The 21,716-nt window shown below is 45.6% G+C and overlaps 1 protein-coding gene across 1 annotated transcript in view; it reads left to right on the forward strand.

Annotated features, from left to right (window-relative positions):
- LOC141155557 (uncharacterized) overlaps positions 1-21,298 on the forward strand; it is a 39,488-nt gene extending 18,190 nt beyond the window's left edge. The window contains exons 3-5 of the mRNA XM_073642425.1: positions 18,497-18,607; positions 19,802-19,824; positions 21,137-21,298. Of these exons, the coding sequence (XP_073498526.1) occupies positions 18,497-18,607; positions 19,802-19,824; positions 21,137-21,298 (296 nt within the window). The remainder of the gene's footprint in view (positions 1-18,496; positions 18,608-19,801; positions 19,825-21,136) is intronic.
- The last annotated feature ends 418 nt before the right edge of the window (positions 21,299-21,716 follow it).

Here is a 21,716-nt window from a genome sequence, read left to right on the forward strand (position 1 = left end):
CAGGTTGCAAATTGAATATAATTTTTTTCTGCATCTAGCTCTGAAAAAAAATTTGGGCTTCTAGCAGTGTGTGGGACTTGGTCTATTAGTCCATCTATACTAACCTCCATCAGGTTGCAAATTGAAGATAATTTTTTTCTGCATCTAACTCTGAAAAAAAATTTGGGCTTCTAGCAGTGTGTGGGACATGGTCTGTTAGTCCATCTATACTGACCTCCATCAGGTTGCAAATTAAAAATATTTTTTTTCTGCATTTAGCTCTGAAAAAAAATTTGGGCGTCTAGCAGTGTGTGGGACTTGTTCTATTAGTCCATCTATACTGACCTCCATCAGGTTGCAAATTGAATATAATTTTTTTCTGCATCTAGCTCGGAAAAAATATTTGGGCTTCTAGCAGTGTGTGGGACTTGGTCTATTAGTCCATCTATACTGACCTCCATCAGGTTGAAAATTGAATATAATTTTTTTCTGCATCTAGCTCTGAAAAAAAATTTGGGCTTCTAGCAGTGTGTGGGACTTGGTCTATTAGTCCATCTATACTGACCTCCATCAGGTTGCAAATTGAATATAATTTTTTTCTGCATCTAGCTCTGAAAAAATATTTGGGCTTCTAGCAGTGTGTGGGACTTGGTCAATTAGTCCATCTATACTGACCTCCATCAGGTTGCAAATTGAATATAATTTTTTTCTGCATCTAGCTCTGAAAAAAAATTTGGCTTCTAGAAGTGTGTGGGACTTGGTCTAATAGTCCATCTATACTGACCTCCATCAGGTTGCAAATTCAATATAATTTTTTTCTGCATCTAACCCAGCCAATACTTTTGGCCTAATACCACAGTTTGGCCACTCAGCTCTGCTCGGTTCCCATCTATTGTTTTTTTGTTGCAAACAACTCCAGAGTTGTGAATTGGTTAACCACCAAAATGAGTGGAAAAAGGCCTGCTGCTGGTGGAAAGGGAAATAGGCGTGTTGGGAAGGGGAAAAAAGGTTGTGTCCGTGGGGTAGGTGTTAAAGCAACAGTAATATCTGCAGAAGAAAGACCATCTTCCAGCCAAACTAAAATGTCTACTTCTTTTAGCGGACAATGCGATAAGATCCCTTTCTTTCGGCCACGCCAATCACTACAAATTCCAGATGAGGCACAAAAACAGCAGGTGCTTCAACGGATATCAAGTGCTCCTTTAAGTGGGCTCTCCTCCACCTCAACTTCAACATCACAAATACTCCAGTCCTCAGAGGTGTCACCCCAATCGCACTTGCTTCCTCACAGCTCCCAAATCTCCAGCTGCCCATCTGAGTAAGGGGTAGAACAGATGGTTGAGTCTGCAGAGCTGTTTACTCATACTATAGCTTGGGAATCAGAGGTCTGCTCCAGAGCTTCTGTGAATCCAGACGAGGAAATGATCTGCACTGATGCCCAGAATCTTTATGAGTCGGATTCAGGACCAGACGCAGAAGGTTCTGACCATAATGTAGACCCTCATTCACAAACTGTAACTCCTGTTGGTGGAGACAATGAGGAAGACGATGATGAGACTCAAATACCTGATTGGAGCGACAACTTTAGTTTTTTGTCAGGGCAGAAACAGGTTGGCTCTGAGGACGACGGGCGTGATAACACACAGGGTGATGATGATGAGGTTGGAGATCCCACTTACTGCCAACCCACAGTCAGCCAAGAGATGAGGTCAGCAGAGGAGGTGGAGGAGGATGCTAGTGACGACGAGGTCAGGTTGCGCCTTCCTCGACAGAGACGTAGTACTGGAAGCACATCAACAACTGCATCCTCAAACACAACTCTGCCTTTGACCACAAGTCGTGGTGGCTCTTCAGGTCGCATGGGTGCTAAGCCTTGCATAGCCTGGGCATTTTTTCAGATCGATAAAGATGACCCAACTCGTGTTATCTGTAACATTTGTCAGCAAAAGCTAAGTAGAGGCCAAAAAATACATAGTTTGAGTACTTCATGCATGAACCGGCACATGGACATGAAGCATAAGTTGCAGTGGGAAGCTCACTGTGCTACAATGCGGCCTAGCTGGCCGGGCCAACCACTGTCTGCCACATCTTGTGCATCCGCGGCCTCTTCATCCTCTGTGACTGGGGGGACAGCAGTCACACCTGTTTTGGGACGCAGACCAGCCACCTCTTTACCCGCAACAGCCAGCGTGATTGGCAGGTCATCATTTTCTTTGGAGGTGGTAACACCAGCTGGTGTTGAGCGCTGTCCGACATCGATAGCACCACCTTTGGATCAAGGCAACCTTACATGTCCGCCTGCATCTTCCTCACAGACCGGCAGTTTACCGGGGACACCCTTATCAACCCCGTCTAAGCACAACAGCCAGCCCTCGGTCCCTCAGATGTGGACAAGTAAAAGACCATTTCCTCCTAGCCATGAGAAAGCTAAGAGGTTGAATTTCACCATCTGCAAGCTCTTGGCTACAGAAATGCTGCCTTTCCGCCTGGTGGACACAGAGGATTTTCGAAACCTTATGTCTGTCGCAGTGCCCCAGTACCAGATGCCCAGTCGGCACTACTTCTCAAAGAAAGGTGTGCCTGCGCTCCACCAGCATGTCACACACAACATCACCACTTCTTTGAGAAACTCTGTGTGTGACAGGATGCATTTCACCACAGACACTTGGATGAGTAGACATGGACAGGGGCATTACATGTCGCTGACTGGACACTGGGTAACTATGGTGACAGCAGGACAAGGGGCTGCTGTCCAAGTCTTGCCGTTCCCACGAGTTGTGCGTCAATCCTCTTTATCTCAAAGTTCCTCCACTGCTTCTGCCTCCTCAACCTCCTCTCGGTCCTCCACCTGCACCCAAAGCCTGTCTGGTCATGCCACAAGCTTTCTAACTGCGCAGAAGGGATCCTGCACACCTCCTTACTATGCTGGCAGTAGGGCTCAATGTCATCAGGCGGTTTTTACTTTGAAATGTCTGGGAAATGTGAGTCACACAGCTGAGGAGTTGTGGTCAGCTCTGGAGAACCAATTTCATGAATGGTTGTCTCCACTGGACCTGAAACCAGGGAAGGCCGTGTGCGACAATGCTGCAAACCTGGGTGCGCGCCCTTCGCTGGGGCAATGTCACACACGTGCCTTGTATGGCTCACGTGTTGAACCTGGTTGTCCAGCAATTTTTAGCCCACTATCCCGGACTAGATGGCCTTTTGCAGAGGGCACGGTCGCTGTGTGCTCACTTCCGCCGTTCGCCTCCCGCAGCTCAGCGACTTACATCTCTACAGAAGTCGTTGGGCCTGCCACTTCACCGGCTAAAATGCAATGTGCCTACCCGGTGGAATTCAATTCTGCACATGTTGCAGCGACTGTGGCAGCACCGACAAGCCCTGGTGCAATACGTTCTGACGTGTAGCCTGGGCCAACGAGATCCAGAGGTGGGGCAAATCACGCTGGAGGAGTGGTCTCAGATCAGGGACCTATGCACCCTTCTGCACAGTTTTGAAATGGCGACGAAGATGTTTAGTGCTGACGATGCCATAATCAGCATGACTATTCCAGTGATTTACATGCTGGAGCACATGTTAAACAGAATTCGGAATCAGGTGGTGGCACAAGAGGAGGTGGAGGAAGTAGAGGAGGAGGAGTTGTATGCGGAAGGGCTAACATCTGCAAGGTCCAGACGGTCGGCAGCACCAAGGCAGCAGGCATGTGAGGGTGGGGGAGATGGTTTTACCAGGGCGCATGGTAGCAGCCAAACTAGTGAGGAAGGTGCAGGAGCCCAGGAAGAAGTGGAGGACGAACTGATGGAAGACTCATCAGATGAGAGAGACCTTGATCACATTTCTGTTGTGCGAGGTTTGGGGGAGAGGACAGAGGAAGGAAGCATGATTGTTACCTCGCCACCAACACAACAGGGACTTGGTGCTCCTGGATGCGCAAGACACATGAGTGCCTTCTTGCTGCACTACCTGCAACATGACCCTCGAATTGTGAGAATTAGAAATAATCCTGACTACTGGCTTACCACACTGTTAGATCCCCAGTACAAAAGTAAATTTGCAGAAATTATTCCTGCCATAGAAAGGGATGCACGCATGCAGGAGTATCAGCAGAGACTGTTGCAGAATCTTACATGTGCTCTTCCACAAAAAACCAGTGGTGCACATAGTGAATCTCACAGTTCCAACTTGCCAACCGTGGGACCGTCGAGTGTTCAGCACTCAAACCGTAACAGAAACACAGTATCTGCTGGTAACATCAATTTTGCGGAATCATTTCACCACTTTTTTAGCCCATCCTTTGCAAGGCCACAGGAGACAAGAAGTCTGACACATAGTCAACGCCTAGAGGCGATGGTACAGGAGTATCTCCAAGTAAACATTGAAGCCATGACTGAGTCACTGGACCCTTGCTCTATTTGGGCTTCCAATCTGGATAAATGGCCGGAGCTCGCCACTTACGCCTTGGAGATCTTGTCATGCCCTGCAGCCAGCGTTCTGTCTGAACGTGTGTTCAGCGCTGCTGGTGCTGTGCTGACAGATAAGCGCACGCGGCTCTCCACTGATAATGTAGATAGACTCACGTTCATAAAGATGAACAAATCATGGATCCGAAATGACTTTTCTACCCCTGTGTCATCCTGGGGAGAGTAAAAGCTTGATGATTGGTTAAAATCACCTCACCAACCGTTTTAAGCTTTCAAATTACTAATCATGTTTATCTGTATCTTGGCTGGAAAATTATTTGGGCTTTGTTGCAGTGTGCAGTACTGATTCTATTAGGCCATCTATACTAAGCTCCACCAGATTTAAAATTACTAATCATGTTTATCTGTATCTTGGCTGGAAAATAATTTGGGCTTTGTAGCAGTGTGCAGTAATGATTCTATTAGGCCATCTATACTAAGCTCCACCAAGTTTAAAATTACTAATCATGTTTATCTGTATCTTGGCTGGAAAATAATTTGGGCTTTGTAGCAGTGTGCAGTAATGATTCTATTAGGCCATCTATACTAAGCTCCACCAGATTTAAAATTACTAATCATGTTTATCTGTATCTTGGCTGGAAAATTATTTGGACTTTGTAGCAGTGTGCAGTACTGATTCTATTAGGCAATCTATACTAAGCTCCACCAGATTTAAAATTAATAATAATTTTTAGCTGCATCTAGCCCGGAAAATAATTTTGGGGCTCCTAGATGCGCAAGACACATGAGTGCCTTCTTGCTGCACTACCTGCAACATGACCCTCAGATTGTCAGAATTCGAAGTAATCCTGACTACTGGGTTGCCACACTCTTAGATTCCCCACACTCTTCGATCAACCTTTTCATTTTAATAAAGAACAAAAAAATGGTCATTTTTGAAATTATAAGCATTAGCAGGTTATTAGAAACTGAAATCAACCAGTTTTCAACTCAAAACTTTATTCTAGGTGATGTTACATTTGCACATAGGACCCCTTGTTTGAAAGGAGCTTCTGAACTCTCTCGTCCATTGAATTTGTCATGTTTTGGATGGTTTCTGCTTCAATTGTTTTGCATGAGGACAGAATACCCTCCCAGAGCTGTTGCTTAGATGTGAACTGCCTCCCGCCATCATAGACACTCCTTTTGATGATGCTCCAGAGGTTCTGAATGGGGTTGTGGTCAGGGGAGCATGGGGGTCACACCATAAGATGTCCCCTTTTATGCCCATATCAGCCAGAGATGCAGATGTGTTATGTACAGCATGAGACGGTGCATTATCATGCATGAAAATGATGTTGCTGTGGAATACACGGTTCTTCTTCTTGAACCATGGCAGGAAGTGCTGTTTGAGAAACTCCACATACATTATGGAGTTCATCTTTACCCCTTCAGGGATCCTAAAGGGGCCGACAATCTCTCTCCCCATGATTCCAGCCCAAAACATTATTCCACCTCCTCCTTGTTGGCGCTGTAGCCGTGTTTGCGTGGGGTGTCCATCAACCAGCCATCCTCCACTCCATCCATCTGGACCATCGAGTGTTGCACGGCACTCATCAGTGAACAAAACAGTTTTGAAGTCAGTCTTCATGTATTGTTTGGCCCACTGGAGCCTTTTCTGCTTGTGTGCAGTGGATAGAGGAGGTCGACAGGATGGCTTACGCACAGCTGCAAACCTCTGAAGGACCCTGCATCTTGTTGTTCGGGGGACGTTGGAGGCACCAGCAGCTTCAAAAACGTGTCTGCTGCTATGACAAGGCTTTTTTGCCGCTGCTCTTTTAACCTGATGTAATTGCCTGTAGGAAAGAGTCCTCAATTTGCCCTTATCAGCACGCACATGTGTGTACTGTGAATTAGCTACATACTTCTTGATTGCCAAGACACTTCATCCTGATCATCGCACAATGTTGATTGTAGTCATGCCTTGACGTAAACACTCCACAATTTGTTGCTTCTCAACAGCCGACACATCCTTTTTCTTTCCCATTTTGGCAGAAAATGTAGGCTGCTTAATAATGTGGGACAGCCTTCTTAAGTAGTCTTGTCTTTCATTGGACACACCTGCCAAACTAATTAGCACAGATGTCTGCAATTGCTTACAGTGATATAAAGAGCCGTGACACACATCACCATCAATGAGTTTAGCTGACAAACAAACAAATTCTTCCCTTATCACTCCTAAACACTTTTTGCATAATAATTTGGAACACAGTGTACATGTGCTTTTCCACAAAACACCAGTGGTTCACGTAGTGAATCTTACAGTTCTAACTTGCCAACCGTGGTCTTTATGGAGTTGTTCAATAAAGGGCCCAAAATTAAGATAACATACACGGGAAAGGTCTCTATGAATAGGAATTCCTAAGTATTTGATACCCTGTGAGGGCCAGGCAAAGGGAAAGTTGGACTGGATGGAATCCAGTATGGATTTGGGGAGGGAGACATCGAGGGCCTCTGACTTCGCTGCATTGATTTTAAAATTTGACCATGTAACAAAGTGATCTATTTCAGCCATAACAGCAGGGATGGATATACAGTGCCTACAAGTAGTATTCAACCCCCTGCAGATTTAGCTGGTTGACACATGCGGAATTAACTTGGCATTGTGACATTTGTACTGTAGATCAGCCTGGAAGTGGGAAATGCACTGCAGCAAATATTGTTTTTGTTTTGTTTTTTTTGATTTTTTTAAAATGTTAAAAGTTAATTCAGAGTGTCATTTATTATTCAACCCCTCAAACCACAAGAATTCTTTTTGGTCCCCCTAAAGTATTAAGAAGTAGTTCAGGCACCAAGAATAATGAGCTTCACATGTGTGGATTAAAGATCTCTTTTGCCAGCCTTTTCTGACTATTTAAGACCCTCCCCAAACTTGTGAACAGCACTCAGACATGGTCAACATGGGAAAGACAAAGGAGCATTCCAAGGCCATCAGAGACAAGATCGTGGAGGGTCACAAGGCTGGCAAGGGGTATAAAACCCTTTCCAAGGAGTTGGGCCTACCTGTCTCCACTGTTGGGAGCATCATCCGTAAGTGGAAGGCTTATGGAACTACTGTTAGCCTTCCACGGCCTGGACAGCCTTTGAAAGTGTCCTCCCGTGCCGAGGCCAGGCTTGTCCGAAGAGTCAAGGCTAACCCAAGGACAACAAGGAAGGAGCTCCGGGAAGATCTCATGACAGTGGGGACATTGGTTTCAGTCAATACCATAAGTAACGTACTCCACCGCAATGGTCTCCGTTCCAGACGAGCCCGTAAGGTACCTTTACTTTCAAAGCGTCATGTCAAGGCTCGTCTACAGTTTGCTCATGATCACTTGGAGGACTCTGAGACAGACTGGTTCAAGGTTCTATGGTCTGATGAGACCAAGATCGAGATCTTTGGTGCCAACCACACACGTGACGTTTGGAGACTGGATGGCACTGCATACGACCCCAAGAATACCATCCCTACAGTCAAGCATGGTGGTGGCAGCATCATGCTGTGGGGCTGTTTCTCAGCCAAGGGGCCTGGCCATCTGGTCCGCATCCATGGGAAGATGGATAGCACGGCCTACCTGGAGATTTTGGCCAAGAACCTCCGCTCCTCCATCAAGGATCTTAAGATGGGTCGTAATTTCATCTTCCAACAAGACAACGACCCAAAGCACACAGCCAAGAAAACCAAGGCCTGGTTCAAGAGGGAAAAAGTCAAGGTGTTGGAGTGGCCTAGTCAGTCTCCTGACCTTAACCCAATTGAAAACTTGTGGAAGGAGCTCAAGAATAAAGTCCACATGAGACACCCAAAGAACCTAGATAACTTGGAGAAGATCTGCATGGTGGAGTGGGCCAAGATAACTCCACAGACCTGTGCCGGCCTGATCAGGTCTTATAAAAGACGATTATTAGCTGTAATTGCAAACAAGGGTTATTCCACAAAATATTAAACATAGGGGTTGTATAATAATTGACCCACACTTTTATGTTTAAAATTTAATAAAATTCAACTGAGCAACATAACTTTTTGGTTTATAAGATTTATGCTTCTGTTCATAAATCCTACTCTCGTTTGCAGTTTGAAGGCTCTAACTTATTTGCATCTTATCAAACCTCCTAAATCTGCAGGGGGTTGAATACTACTTGTAGGCACTGTATGTGATTGAGTGATATATACTAGGACATCATCAGCAAATGCAGAGCACTTGTACTCGGTGCTTCCCACCTCAATCCACCTAATATTGGGGTTATGGCGAATTGATGATAGCAGGTGCTCCGTTACTAGGATGTATAAGAGAGGGGACAGAGGACATCCCTGCCTTGTCCCATTGGTGATTATGAAAGGTGATGAAAATATTCTGACGCGCCCCCTGGGCCTTGGGACACCCGGAGCCGGACCCTTTTTGGTGGATGCTGGTGGTTGTAGTCTCCGTGGCGGCGACCCGGTTCCGTGGCTCAGGGTGGTCAAAACAGTGGCGGAACTATTTATGTGGTTTTGATGTTTAAATGTCCGACTACGCCACCCGTGGATTGCGGTCAGAGTGAACCGCCGCTGCAGGGCAGACCGCTGAGGCTGGTGTTGTGGGTGCAGCAGAGCGTAGTATAACTCCCCACGGGAGGAGTATAGCCTCAGGGCAGTGTATGCGGAGGATGGGGGTGATGGTGCAGGGCAGCAGCAGTAACGACACGGAGTCAGTGATGCAGTCCAGGGTCTTTACTCACAGTCCTTATTATCCAGACCACTTCTACAGGTAACGGCTGCCCACGTCGTACTGTGCTCACCAGGTGAGGGGCTCAGACAACTCCCAGATAATTTTGGAGCGCTTCACAGAACCCCCTTTGTGTGTCCTTGGTCTGGCCTTTCTTACCAATGCTTCTGTCCGGCTGCCTCGGGCCTCCTCTTGGTAAACTTGGCGCCAGTTTCCCTGACCCTATGTGGTGCCTTCCTAGCGGGTGTAGCGAGGGGCTGCGCCACATAACATGTCACAGCCTCCGGTTTCTAGCTGAGGGTCGTTTCCCGCCTCCACTAGTTTCGGGGACCGGTCTCCCCCTTTGGCCTGACCCCTCCACGCAGGTGGATTCGGGCGTGCGGTGGCGACTCGCCCGTCCGCACCCCTGGGATCCCTTCGTTCCTCGTTCCTGGAGCCTTCTCCGCTCCTCTTCCTTCCTTCTCCCTCTTCCAGGTCTGGGCCTCTGTTACTAGGCCCGCCTCCAGAGCAAAGCTCATGCAGAGCCCCTGCTCCCTGTCACTTCTGCTCACACTTCTCTGCACTGAACTAAGATGGTGCCCACCTTTTATACTCCCTTCTCAATGCACCCAGGAACTGCTTCCTCCCTGCTCCTGCACTACAGGGTTCCCCTTCCTTGGTGTTCCCTCCCTCCACTCCAGCCAGGGACAGGGACTGTCGTGCCCATCTCAGGGGCATATTGGTCGCCCTGCCCCACGGTAATGTGGTGTAATGCATGCAGGTGTCGGGGTCCTGATCCACACTCCATCCTTACCTGAGAGTGAGATATCACACCTCTGGGAGAGGTGCAATACCTCTGTAGCAACCGAGCCCTCGGGGTGCTACAGTTCCATTTACCTTCAGCCTAGGTGACGTATTGTGATACAGGGCCGTGATTTGGGCTATAAATGGGTCCCCTAGACCCCTACCCCAAGCTTTTTAAGAGAATAATATATGGCGTGCCAGGAGACTCTATGGAATGCTTTCTCAGCATCCAACGAGAGTATCTAATTACAAATTTTTAACTGCATCTAGCCCAGGAAATACTTTGTGCCTAGTAGCAGTGTCTGCTAGTCAGCGGATTATCCCGGCTGTTAAGCAAGCTACACCACCTGTAGTTTGGACACTTAATTTTTTCAAAGGAAATGCTTCGGGACCCCGGGATACTCAGTGAAGAGCATCAGGAGGCACCCCAAGGGATAGGGGCTGGGACTGGCGGTAGGACGCCTTGCGGTGGACCGCCGAGCTCGATCCTTATAAAAGCTTTTTAACTGCAGCAGCTTTAGTGGACGCTACTGGAGCTGGAATTACGCGGCTGCTGGCATGAGACTTGCCCTCCAATAGATCCTTGTAAAAGGATTTAAAGTGTATTCATTCAAATTAGAGAGACAATTTAAATTAAAAAGCTTAGAGCTGCCTCCACCACAGGGGGGCTCGCTCGACCCACCAGCGGACAGGCACCAGTATTGGGAGAGGGGGGCAGGCCATCAGGGTCCAACGCGGCTCTGGCACAAACCCGGCGACACAGAGGTGGCACGGGCAGGAACGGACTGGCCGTGTCGGCTTCTCACTTTTTGGATTTTAGAAGGGCATGACATGCCTATATCTGTGTCTCCCCCTCCTTTTACTCCTCTGCCTCTTTTCTTTTCGCATGACTATATGTACTTGTCACTTTTCCATGTGTTAGTTATGTCTTCTGAGCAGTTTGTCAGCTTTTGGACACCTTTGAAGGTGTTTTCTATGTGTTTCTATGTGTTTTTGTTTGCCTGCCATTGGTTTTAACGGTGTTCGAAGGTGTTCGACGAACAGTTCGGCGAACACAAGGGTGTCCGACGAACCTATCTGAACTCGAACACTACGGGGGTGGCTCAACACTAACAGGGACCATTCACATCAATATCAGGCCAGTCTACCACACATGTCTTGTAGGATATGTTTCTGTACCAAAAGGAGCGGTTCGGCTACACAGTTATAGGGCATACAGTGAGTGCAATGCCTACCAAAAATTTTGAGGCACTCCAATGCCCCTTGGAAGTGACATGGAGGTCAGAGGGCCTTAAGTAAACCGTTTTTTCCATTTATAGCAACTGGGTCTCCTGTACACTGTTGGCCTAAGCAGTGAATGGAAGGCTTTCCAAAAATTATGAGGAACTGCAATGCCCCTTGATACAGAGTTTACAAACGTGGATTAGAGCGTACTAAAAACCTTCTACCCATTATTGGGGAGTCGGTCTCCCTTAGTGTTCGCCTATGCATTGAAAAGCAAAAGCTGACTAAAATTAGGAGGAAATGCAATGCCCCTTGGAAGAGTCGTCGAGGTTAGAGGTAATTAAAAACAACATTTCAATGCCCCTTGGAAGAGCTGTGTAGTTCAGAGTGGATTAACAAGACGGTTTTAATGCCCCTTGGAAGAGACGTGGAGGTCACAGTAGCTTAACAAGATGGTTTTAATGCCCCTTGGAAGAGACATGGAGTTCAGAGTGGTTTAACAAGACGGTTTTAATGCCCCTTGGAAGAGACGTGGAGGTCACAGTAGCTTAACAAGACGGTTTTAATGCCCCTTGGAAGAGACGTGGAGTTCAGAGTGGTTTAACAAGACGGTTTTAATGCCCCTTGGAAGAGACGTAGAGGTCACAGTAGCTTAACAAGACGGTTTTAATGCCCCTTGGAAGTGACGTGGAGTTCAGAGTGGTTTAACAAGACGGTTTTAATGCCCCTTGAAAGAGACGTGGAGGTCCCAATGGAATAAAAAGACAATATCAATGCCCTTTGGAAGAGTGGCGGAGGTTACAGTGGAATAAAAAGACAATATCAACGCCCATTGGAAGAGTGGTGGAGGTCCCAGTGGAATAAAAAGACAATATCAAAGACCCTTGGTAGAGACGTGGAGGTCACAGTAGCTTAGCAAGATGATTTTAATGCCCCTTGGAAAAGACTTGGAGTTCAAAGTGGTTTAACAAGACAGTTTTAATGCCCCTTGGAAAAGATGTGGAGGTCACAGTAGCTTAACAAGATAGTTTTAATGCCCCTTGGAAGAGACGTGGAGGTCACAGTGGAATAAAAAGACAATATCAATGCCCCTTGGAAGATACGTGGAGGTCCCAGTGGAATAAAAAGACAATATCAATGACCCTTGGAAGAGAGGTGGAGGTCACAGTAGCTTAACAAGACGATTTTAATGACCCTTACAAGAGCCATGCAGTACAGCATATTCAAAACATTATTCCTATTATTGGGGAGTGGAACTCCCATAGTCTTTGCCTATGCCTTCCAAGCAAAAGCTGCCAAAAATTAGGATGGAGGAACTTGCAATGCTGACAACATGGACCACGGTCACCCTGGTGGTATAGTGGTGGTGGAGGCTATGGATAAGCAGAAGAGCAAAATACAGCCGAAATGAGGAAGCGTATGTGTGGATGTGAAGCGGTGCATGGGAATACACCTTCTGAAATAACACAGTGGATTTGACTTTATGTTACTCTACTGTCATTTGGTGGTGATGAGAAGTCTGGTTCAATCCAGCCGTTGTTCATTTTGATAAGAGTCAGCTTGTCAGCATTGTCAGTTGACAGGCGAGTGCGCTTATCAGTTATAATTCCCCCAGCGGCAGTAAAAACACGCTCCGATAACACGCTAGCGGCAGGGCAGGCCAGGACCTCCAAGGCATTCAGATCGAGTTCATTCCAAGTGTCCAGCTTGGATACCCAATAATTAAAAGGCACAGAGGAATCACGGAGGACGCTGGTATGGTTGGCAAGGTACTCCCTCACCAACTTTCCACTCCTTGTGAGAGTAACCCGCGCCTCAGGACCTGTAAGCTGGGCGGGTCTCAGAAAACTGTCCCAGAACGTTGACAGCGTTCCCCTGCCTCTGCTGGATTGGAGTTGCGTCTCTCTCGCCTGTACGCCTTGGTTGGGCAACAAACTGTGACCTCTGCCGCTAGCGTGTTCAGATGGGAATTTTTTTAACAGTTCTGCAGCAAGGGCCTTCTGGTACTGCCCAATTTTTGTAGACCTCTCCACCTCAGGAATAAGAGAGTGAAAGTTCTCCTTGTAGCGGGGGTCTAAAAGTGTCACCAACCAGTAATGACTGTCACCCAACATTTTGACAACGTGAGGGTCACGGTTAAGGCAGCGTAACATAAAGTCAGCCATGCGTGCCAGACTGGTAACGGGCAACAAGATGATGACTGACCATGCTCTCTTCCTCCTCCTCCTCCTCCTCCCCCCTGTCCTCAGGCCACCCACGCTGAACCGATGATATGACAGTTGTACCGGTACTACCGTCTACAGAGCATGATACCAGCTCCTGTTCTTCCTCCTCCTTCTCCTCCTCCTCTCCCTCATTGTCCCAAATGCATGTTGGGATGAGATGAGGCTGGTTTGTGTGTAATCACCCGCTACGGCTTCTTGATCCATCTCATCATACTCTGGCTGCAATGCCTCCTCTTTAATTTTCTGCAGAGAGCATTGCAAAAGACAGACAAGTGGGATGCTGACACTAATGATGGCGTCATCCCCACTCATCATCTTGGTGGACTCTTCAAAGTTTGTCAGGATGGTACATATGTCAGACATCCAGGTCCACTCCTGGCAGGTGGTACAAATGGCCTTTTTGGGGTTATCAGCAGAGTCTTTAAAAAAATTCCAGACTCTGGAAGACCTGCCGGTTGTAGTGGCAACATCCCTCTTGTTGGTGTTAAGGAGAACGATTTCCCGCCTTCTGTCTGCGGCCACCACACTGCTTCTTCCTGTCTGTTGGGGTACTTTTCCTCCCTCCCCCTGTGTGCTGCTGGCTTCGCTCTGTGTGTCCTCCTGCCACGCTGGGTCAGTTACTAGATCATCCACCACCTCCTCCTCTTCCACTTCCGCACCACGGTCCTCCTCCTCACTTCGTGGCAATTGTGTCTCATCATCGTCCACCTCTTGTGACAAATTGCCAGCGTCGACTTCCTGTTGCCGTGGCTGTTCAAATATTTGGCCATCGCTACATGGGATCTCCTCTTCCACCACTTCAAGCGGAGCAGGCGAGGGGCCCAAATATAGAAATGGACCAGTGAACAGCTCTTCAGAGTGTCCAACTGTGGGATCAGTTGCTGTCTGACGACACTTGGCATGGTGGGAGGAAGGAGCAGCAGGGTGAGGAGGAGTATGCGGTCGAGACTCACGGCTACTAACACTTGACCATGTGGAAGACAGACCAGAGGTGGTGGTGCCCAGGTGACTGGAAGTATTATCTGCTATCCAATTAATAACCTGTTCAAACTGATCAGTTCACAATAGTGGTGTTGTTGTGTGCTTCCCTAGCAATTCGGTCAAGAACTGGGAGCGAGAAGATGTGGCTGTTGGTTGTGCCACATTTTCACCTTGGCCACAGCCCCATCCTCTGCACGCACCATTACCAGAACGTCCAGTTCCACGTCCCTTGCCACGCACCTTGCCCATTGTAAATGAAGTAAAGTAGCTTACACTCGCACTATCAATGGTAAAGGGGTAATAAAAAGGAGATTAGAACAGTGGAAGAGGAGAACCACAGTTCTAGTTCTCTGGCCTACACCAGAATCTTTTAAACAGATATATTTGTGTCTGAACAGTCAGCGAGACACTGAAACAGTTTTTTTTTTATGTAAAAAAGGCAAAAAGATGGATAACACCCAGATTTGAACCGTGGAAGAGGAAAACCACAGTTCTAATTTCCTGGCGTATACCAGACTTTTTTAAATAGATATATTTCTGTCTGAACAGTCAGCGAGACACTCAAACTGTTTTTTTTATGGAAAAAATGCAAAAAAGTGGATAATACAGAGATTTGAACCGTGGAACTGCAAAACCACAGTTCTAGTTATCTGGCCGAAACCAGACTCTTTTAACCCTAGAACGCATACCTGGGGCATCGCAGGCCCGCCCTGTTAATTGTTTTCTATTTTTTGCAAGATTACTTTAGTTAGAATTTTGAAACTCTAGGTATTCTTCATGTATATAGTTGTTTGTCATTTGAGTTTGAGTTATTCCATGTTATTTGCACACGGGCCTAAAAGACCCCAAGTATGTGAAAGTGTAGATTTTTATGGTCATGCGTTCTAGGGTTAAACAGATATATTTGTGTCTGAACACTCACAGACACACTCAATTTTTTTTTTGGGGGGGTGGGGAAATTCCAAAAAGGTTAATAAGACGGGTATTTGTACAGTCTGACTGAGGAAAAAAAAAAAAGAGGATTTAGATGAAAAAAAAAAGGATTTTTCCTGGCCCCTGAGACCTGGGGCTAAGTCTAGCAATTTGAGCAGCAGCACACAGGACTGTAATGCAGTGTTTGTTGGTATAACCACTGGGTCTCCTATACAGCCTGCCTGCCTGCCTGATATCTGTGATGGATATTAGTCCTCAGAAGGACTGTTTGTTTGATTTTGCAGGCTTTAGAGACCCTACACTACCTATTTCACAGTATAAATCTCTCCCTAGCTCAGCAGCGCTGTCCCTACACTGTCTGATCCCGATCGACTGTGTCCAAGATGGCGGCGCCCGGTTTTAAATACTCGAGGTGATGCTCTGCGGCCAGCCAATCACTGTAATGCCCACAACCAACATGGCTGCGGTATTACAGTGACTGGCTGGCAATCCCTGCATGTTCATTGGCTCTGTAAAGAGCGACAAACATGCAGGGCGGAGACCCGAGCTCCCGCCCGAGTAACCCGGAAATGCTCGGTGCTCGCCGAACATCCCCAGTAGTGAGATGCTCGGGCGAGTACCGAGCAGTGTCGAGCATGCTCGCTCAACACTAATAATTGACTTTTTGGGCATTTTTTATTCCATTGTTTTGGGAAGGAGTGATGATATCAAATATTTTAATTTTTTTTATTTTTAATAGGCAAAGTGAAGTGACCTTAATTTTTATGTCTTTTTTTATATATTTTGAAAAAACTTTTTTTTTTAATTTATTGTTAAGCTCTTTTAGAGGACTCAAACCTAGGATAATGTTATCACTTATGCTATATCCTGCAATATTATGTATTGCAGTATATGGTGAAAATCTGTCTATGAAGCTTAACCTGTAGCTGTACTTTATAGGAGTGCCAAGAAGACTCCCAGCTGCAATGGTAACACATCGTTACCGCGCAAACTCTTAGTGGAGGGCCATTACAAGCATCGTATGCGCAAATTCCAGCATTCATTTCATTTAAAGAAGAGCTTGACAGCGACAATTAAATGTTTAATAGCCTTGGGCGAAGCTCATCTCTTACTGCTGCTGTTACTCAGTGATGCCAGCTATGTTATACAGCCGGAAATTAACACGTATGGAGAGGTCTCAACTCCTGAGCACCCTCCACATATGGGAACCCTATAGCCAGCCTGAGGCTGTCATTTTAATTTAAGAAAAGAGTTCACAGCCCCAGACTGGGGATTTTACTAAATCTGAATTATTGTAAAAAGTTCTCATAAGTAAGTAATGCCCCTCAAAAGGGTTTGACTTTTGCTGAAGTTCCTGGATGTGGGACCTTGACATCATAGTATGAGCCTCACTTGCTGTAGAGACAGAGACCACCCCACTTCCTTTAGAGGCATAAAGATGCACTCCCACTAACTGAAGAAACAAAGACCCAACCCACTTCCTGTAGAGAAACAAAAACCTGTCCACACTTCCTGTAGACATACAAAGACCCACCCAAATTCCTGTTGATCTACAACAACTGCTCACACTTCCTGTAGAGACAAAAAGTGTTATAATTGTGTTGCAACTCACTCTGAAAAATAGGTAAGACACTAAAAACTTCAACTGACCCTGTTGGTTCCTGTTTAGACTAGAGATCCTAACCCCTTAGTCCCTAGTGATTTCTTGTGGGCATTTTTAGTCTTTACAGGATGTGAGGGGAAGTGTTTGTCTCTGTACAGATAGTGGGGGCAGGTCTTTGTTTCTGCACAATAAATTGGGGAAGGGGTGTCTTTGTCTTTGTACATGAAATAGGCCCTTGTCTTTTTGTTCCTGCTCTCCTGTTTGCATAACTGCATTCAGACATAACAGACAGGCAGGATTTCAGTTAAGGGAAGATACAGTGCAAGCTGTAAGGTGAGAAAAATAATGTATTACCTATAGTGTAATGTAGCATGGGGCGATAGCCACGGGTGAAGTACTCGTGTTTTAAGCACTGGCATGCTACATGAAAATGGGGTCCTGGCTCGGTGTGTGGACTTTCACTGTGATGGTGAGATGAGTTGCCTTTGCAGACTGCATGGTGCCGCTGATTTTGTCCGGCCAGGATGAGGTGCTGCAGAGTCCATTGAGAGAGGCCATAGTCGATAAATCAACATATTTTTACTGAAAAATATCTTCAGAGGAACGATATACAGCAGATAGTAGACAATCATCTTAGTGGACATTTCAGTTATGACATGGTACACTATCACACACTTCTTACTCTTTTCCTGGAGTCACTATAGCTTTTTGCTTCTCTTAGCTATTCTGTCTGAACACAGCCCATCCCCCAATAACAGCACTACAGTCCATCAAACAAGAGTCCTATACTTCCACCCGCAGTTCTGCATCTTACTCCCCTTAGAAGAGTTTTCTTATACCAATATGGCTGCTACTTAGCTTCTCTCTCTATTGATGGCTCAGGATCACAACTCAGGGCTTTTCCTCTTTGTCTCACTTGTCCTTCTTTCTCCATCTCATTACCTGACTGACAGACAGACAACTCCATACCGTCCCGTGAGGCTTCCCGCCCCAGACCCCGATACTTCTTACTTTGCTCTCTTTTGCTCTGAACTGACTATGGATTGCAACTCACTTCTTTGTGGGATCATACTCTCCGCTTGGTCGATTTTCTCTATTTTTTTGCCACAGGACACCCACTGCACTTGGTTCTGCTCGTCAATCAGACATGAGGTCTGCTACTGCTGCAGGCTCATCCCTATCTGACGTTCTTACAGGAAACTCTCCACTGTCTCCTCCCCTATCCCCTTCCATTCTGGGCCAGTCCCAACTGTTAACCCTATCTCTCCCTATGAACTCCATGCTGCTAGGCAGAACACAATCTCATCACATATCAATGCAAATTGTTAAACACACAAACATCATAACGCATTACAGCAATACAAGTTTTCAAGGGGGAATGTGAGCAACACCTCTACCTCCTTACAGTACTACAGACATAATGATAAAAGAGTGGATAGTAAGTTACAGGGCACTGTAATCCAGACTGTCCCTGGACATATTGGACTGGAATGTACTATTTTATGCAAGTTTTATGTGAATGGACAGTTATACTTCATATAGAGTTGAGGAGGGAAGTGTTTTTAATAAGAAATTAAGAGAGATCCAAACCGATTCTGTAATGTTTCCTTATTTTATATTTTTTAGAACAACATGATCCTGAAGAACGGAATATGTATATTTTCTATGCTGTCATTGGGGCTGAAGCATGTTTTATAGTAATCCTGATTGCTGTGGTTATTAAGAATCATTCCCAGGGTTTGTATGAATGTATCTATATTAGGGATGAGCAAACCTGGTACTGAATCCCGAACACTGACTTTTTACTGTATGTCCGTGTTAGTGTTTGGGTTTGGCAGTCCAATCAAGCTTGTTGAAAGGCTGCAGAGCAGCCAATCAACAAGCTTTAAGACTGTGGGCACTTCCGGACTCATTACAGTAATGTCAAATAATCGCACCACTGTGATTGACCAGCGCACCATGTGACCTGGTCTGATGGAGTAAAATAAATAAATAATTTAAAAAAACGATGCGCGGTCCACCCTATTTTTATAACTATCGAAGGGAAATCAGACAGCTGTGTACTGGTCTTATTATGCTGGGAAGGGGACATTATCTATGGATCTTTCCAGCCTATTAGTTTCAGCCCCCAACTGTCTGCTTTGCTTTTGCTGGTTATTAAAAATGGGGGGACCCTAAAAAAATGATACGGGGTCCCCCCTATTTTTAATTACCAGCTAAGGCAAAGAAGACAACTGGGGGCTGATATTAATAGGCTGGGAAAGGCCATGGATATTGGTCCCTTCTTAGCCTAATAAGACCAGTCCTCAGCTCCCTCAGAAATGGCACATCCATTAGATTGGCTCTCCCTGATTGCCCTGGTGCATTGGCAATCAGGATAGTGGAATTGTGGGATTCGTGTCAGCTGTGTAATGTCTGTTGACATTAAGCCCATGGGTTAGTAATGGAGAGGCGTCTATTAAACAACACCGTTACTAACCCAGTAAGTAAAAAGAGAAAAAAACATACAGAAAAAAATATTTATTTGAAAAAAAAATTCCCTGACAATTTCCCTTTTTCACCCATTTATTAAAAAAAATAATCCACACCAGTCCACCATAGTCCAAAGGGAGATCCATCAATGATCCTCATCTTCTTCATCCAGTGTATGAAGCTCCTTTCAGAGAATGAAGCTTCATAGACCGGAGTAGCAGCTACTGCTTGGTCTTCACACTGTACTCCGTGAGACCCAGCCGCTGTGAACTGAGGTGACGTCAGTAAGGTTACCTCAGTTCACAGGCACCGGTTCTCACGAGGGCAGCTCTAGAGCAGACTGGTGCACAGAAAGCAGAACATAGATGCCATGTATGATGTAATATTATATTATTACTACTGATATAAATGTAATAAAATGATATAAAATGTAACCAATTTATTTTGCTTATTTCACAGGTTTATCGAGATCTAAAGATCAGGTATGTGCAGGATCAGTCATGGGAAAGGGTTACAAGGAATCTGTGTGTTGCGTGACAGCTTAGTGCATCTCTGAAGGTGTAAATTAGAATAAATCCATTGGTCACGCCCCCTACTAAGCTCCACCCACTGTGATGAGACTGACTCAAACATGAAAATGATGCAGTAAAGTCAGTAATAAGTTCCCTCTATATGTTTTGTAAAGATATTATTTTACACCAAAGATGGGACTAAGTCCTGGGAAATTCAGGTTCAGTAAATACTATACTGTCATCAAGAACTCTATAACAGTAAAGGTCCACATAAACATTAGATTAAAGTCACCTCAACCTGCTGTTATTGGTGGGATAAGGTGACCATCTAATAGCTAAAGACGCCTACCAACTGAATTCAGACATTATCCCAGGTGATCAACTGACATACAGTACATGGAGAAACCCGACAATATGGAGCAGATTCAGCAATGCTTTTACATCAGAAAACTGGCATAAAAGCTTTAAAAAGTCGCAAACTTCTTTCACAACTTGTTTTTTCTCACCAGTTTAAAGCATCTTTGCTGAAATAGGAAGTGCTGAGGATGAGACAGTGTGGTCATGCCCCCTTGTCAAGTTCAATAAAAAAGCTAGCGTTTGTTACTCCAGAAATGCTACTCTAGTCAATGGACCAGAGTAGCATTTCTGGCAAGGAGTACGCCACTGATAAGGTACATTGAATGCGCCCTTTAATGAATTCTGAGCATGGTACTCCAAGTCCTTCATTAAGACTGGCGTGCGCAATGAAACAGCCCTTAAGTGTGTGATTTCCCTGCTGCACCACCACAGGGGAAATTGAACATTACACCCTGCCCATTCAAATCAATAGTTTGTCTACGAGATGCAAGACAGGTCCTACAGAGCGAGAGATGGTCTTTGATGGTGCCCTTCACTCTGCAAGAGGATCCTAGACATGTTATCTCTCTAAAATAACTCCCAACGAAAAAGGGGTTTCTAAACTATAGAAATGTTTTAAAGTGTATTTCAAGCATAGACTCTTATGGCTTATCCCTAGGACTACAGCACTGATCGCTACCTAGAGAGAGAACAGGGGTCCGATGACCTCATAAGGCAATCTAAAGTTCCCATTGGCAAATAATACAGTGAAGAAGGAACAAATATGTTGAGTTTGCACCATGCTCTCTCCATTACAGTTTGAAGGAGACTAAGGAACAGCTAAGTCAGTTTGGTCGCCTATTCCCACAGCGCCCATAGACGGCGCATGGCTCGCTACATTGTATTCTGCGGGATGTAATGTGGTGTATGATGACTATTTTTGCAGGATCTGCACTTGGATCCTTCCAGCCTCCAGTACGCTGAGATCGCTAAGAAAAGTTTCCCTAAACGGTCAAGACCTAGAGTCGAGGTGGATGCCGTCACCTACTCCGCAGTCAAGGTCAACAAAGAAGAACTTCTGACCAGTCAGCAGTGTGAATTTTATTAGTCTTTAATGGAAAAGTCTGGGCAAAGCCAATACTGCGTTATGCCTAAAGAGGATCAAAAGTATCAAATATATGATGTACGTCCCACTCCACCCATGCAATGCTTTGACTACACATAACACAGTGTAGCGGTTTAGCCTGATGTCTACCTTTAAGCACATGTTGTACATTTCAGTAACACGTTTTTCTTTATTCAACTTCACATGTTTAATAAACTTGTACAAGGAAAAATTATTTTCTTCGATATATACGCGATTCCCACAAATATAAGTGGCGTCTTCTCTAGCTTGGTAAATGTTGTAAAAGGATATGGACACCCATAGGAGCAGTTTTTACATAAATACATTCATTTTTGTAATTTTTTTTTCAATAGTAACATTGAACTATTTGGTTTCTGCAGCCTCTATGTATCACAGTACA

This window comes from Phyllobates terribilis, unplaced genomic scaffold (assembly GCF_046119375.1).
Source record: "Phyllobates terribilis strain yellow unplaced genomic scaffold, ASM4611937v1 Scaffold_7__3_contigs__length_470593459, whole genome shotgun sequence".
NCBI lineage: Eukaryota > Metazoa > Chordata > Amphibia > Anura > Dendrobatidae > Phyllobates > Phyllobates terribilis.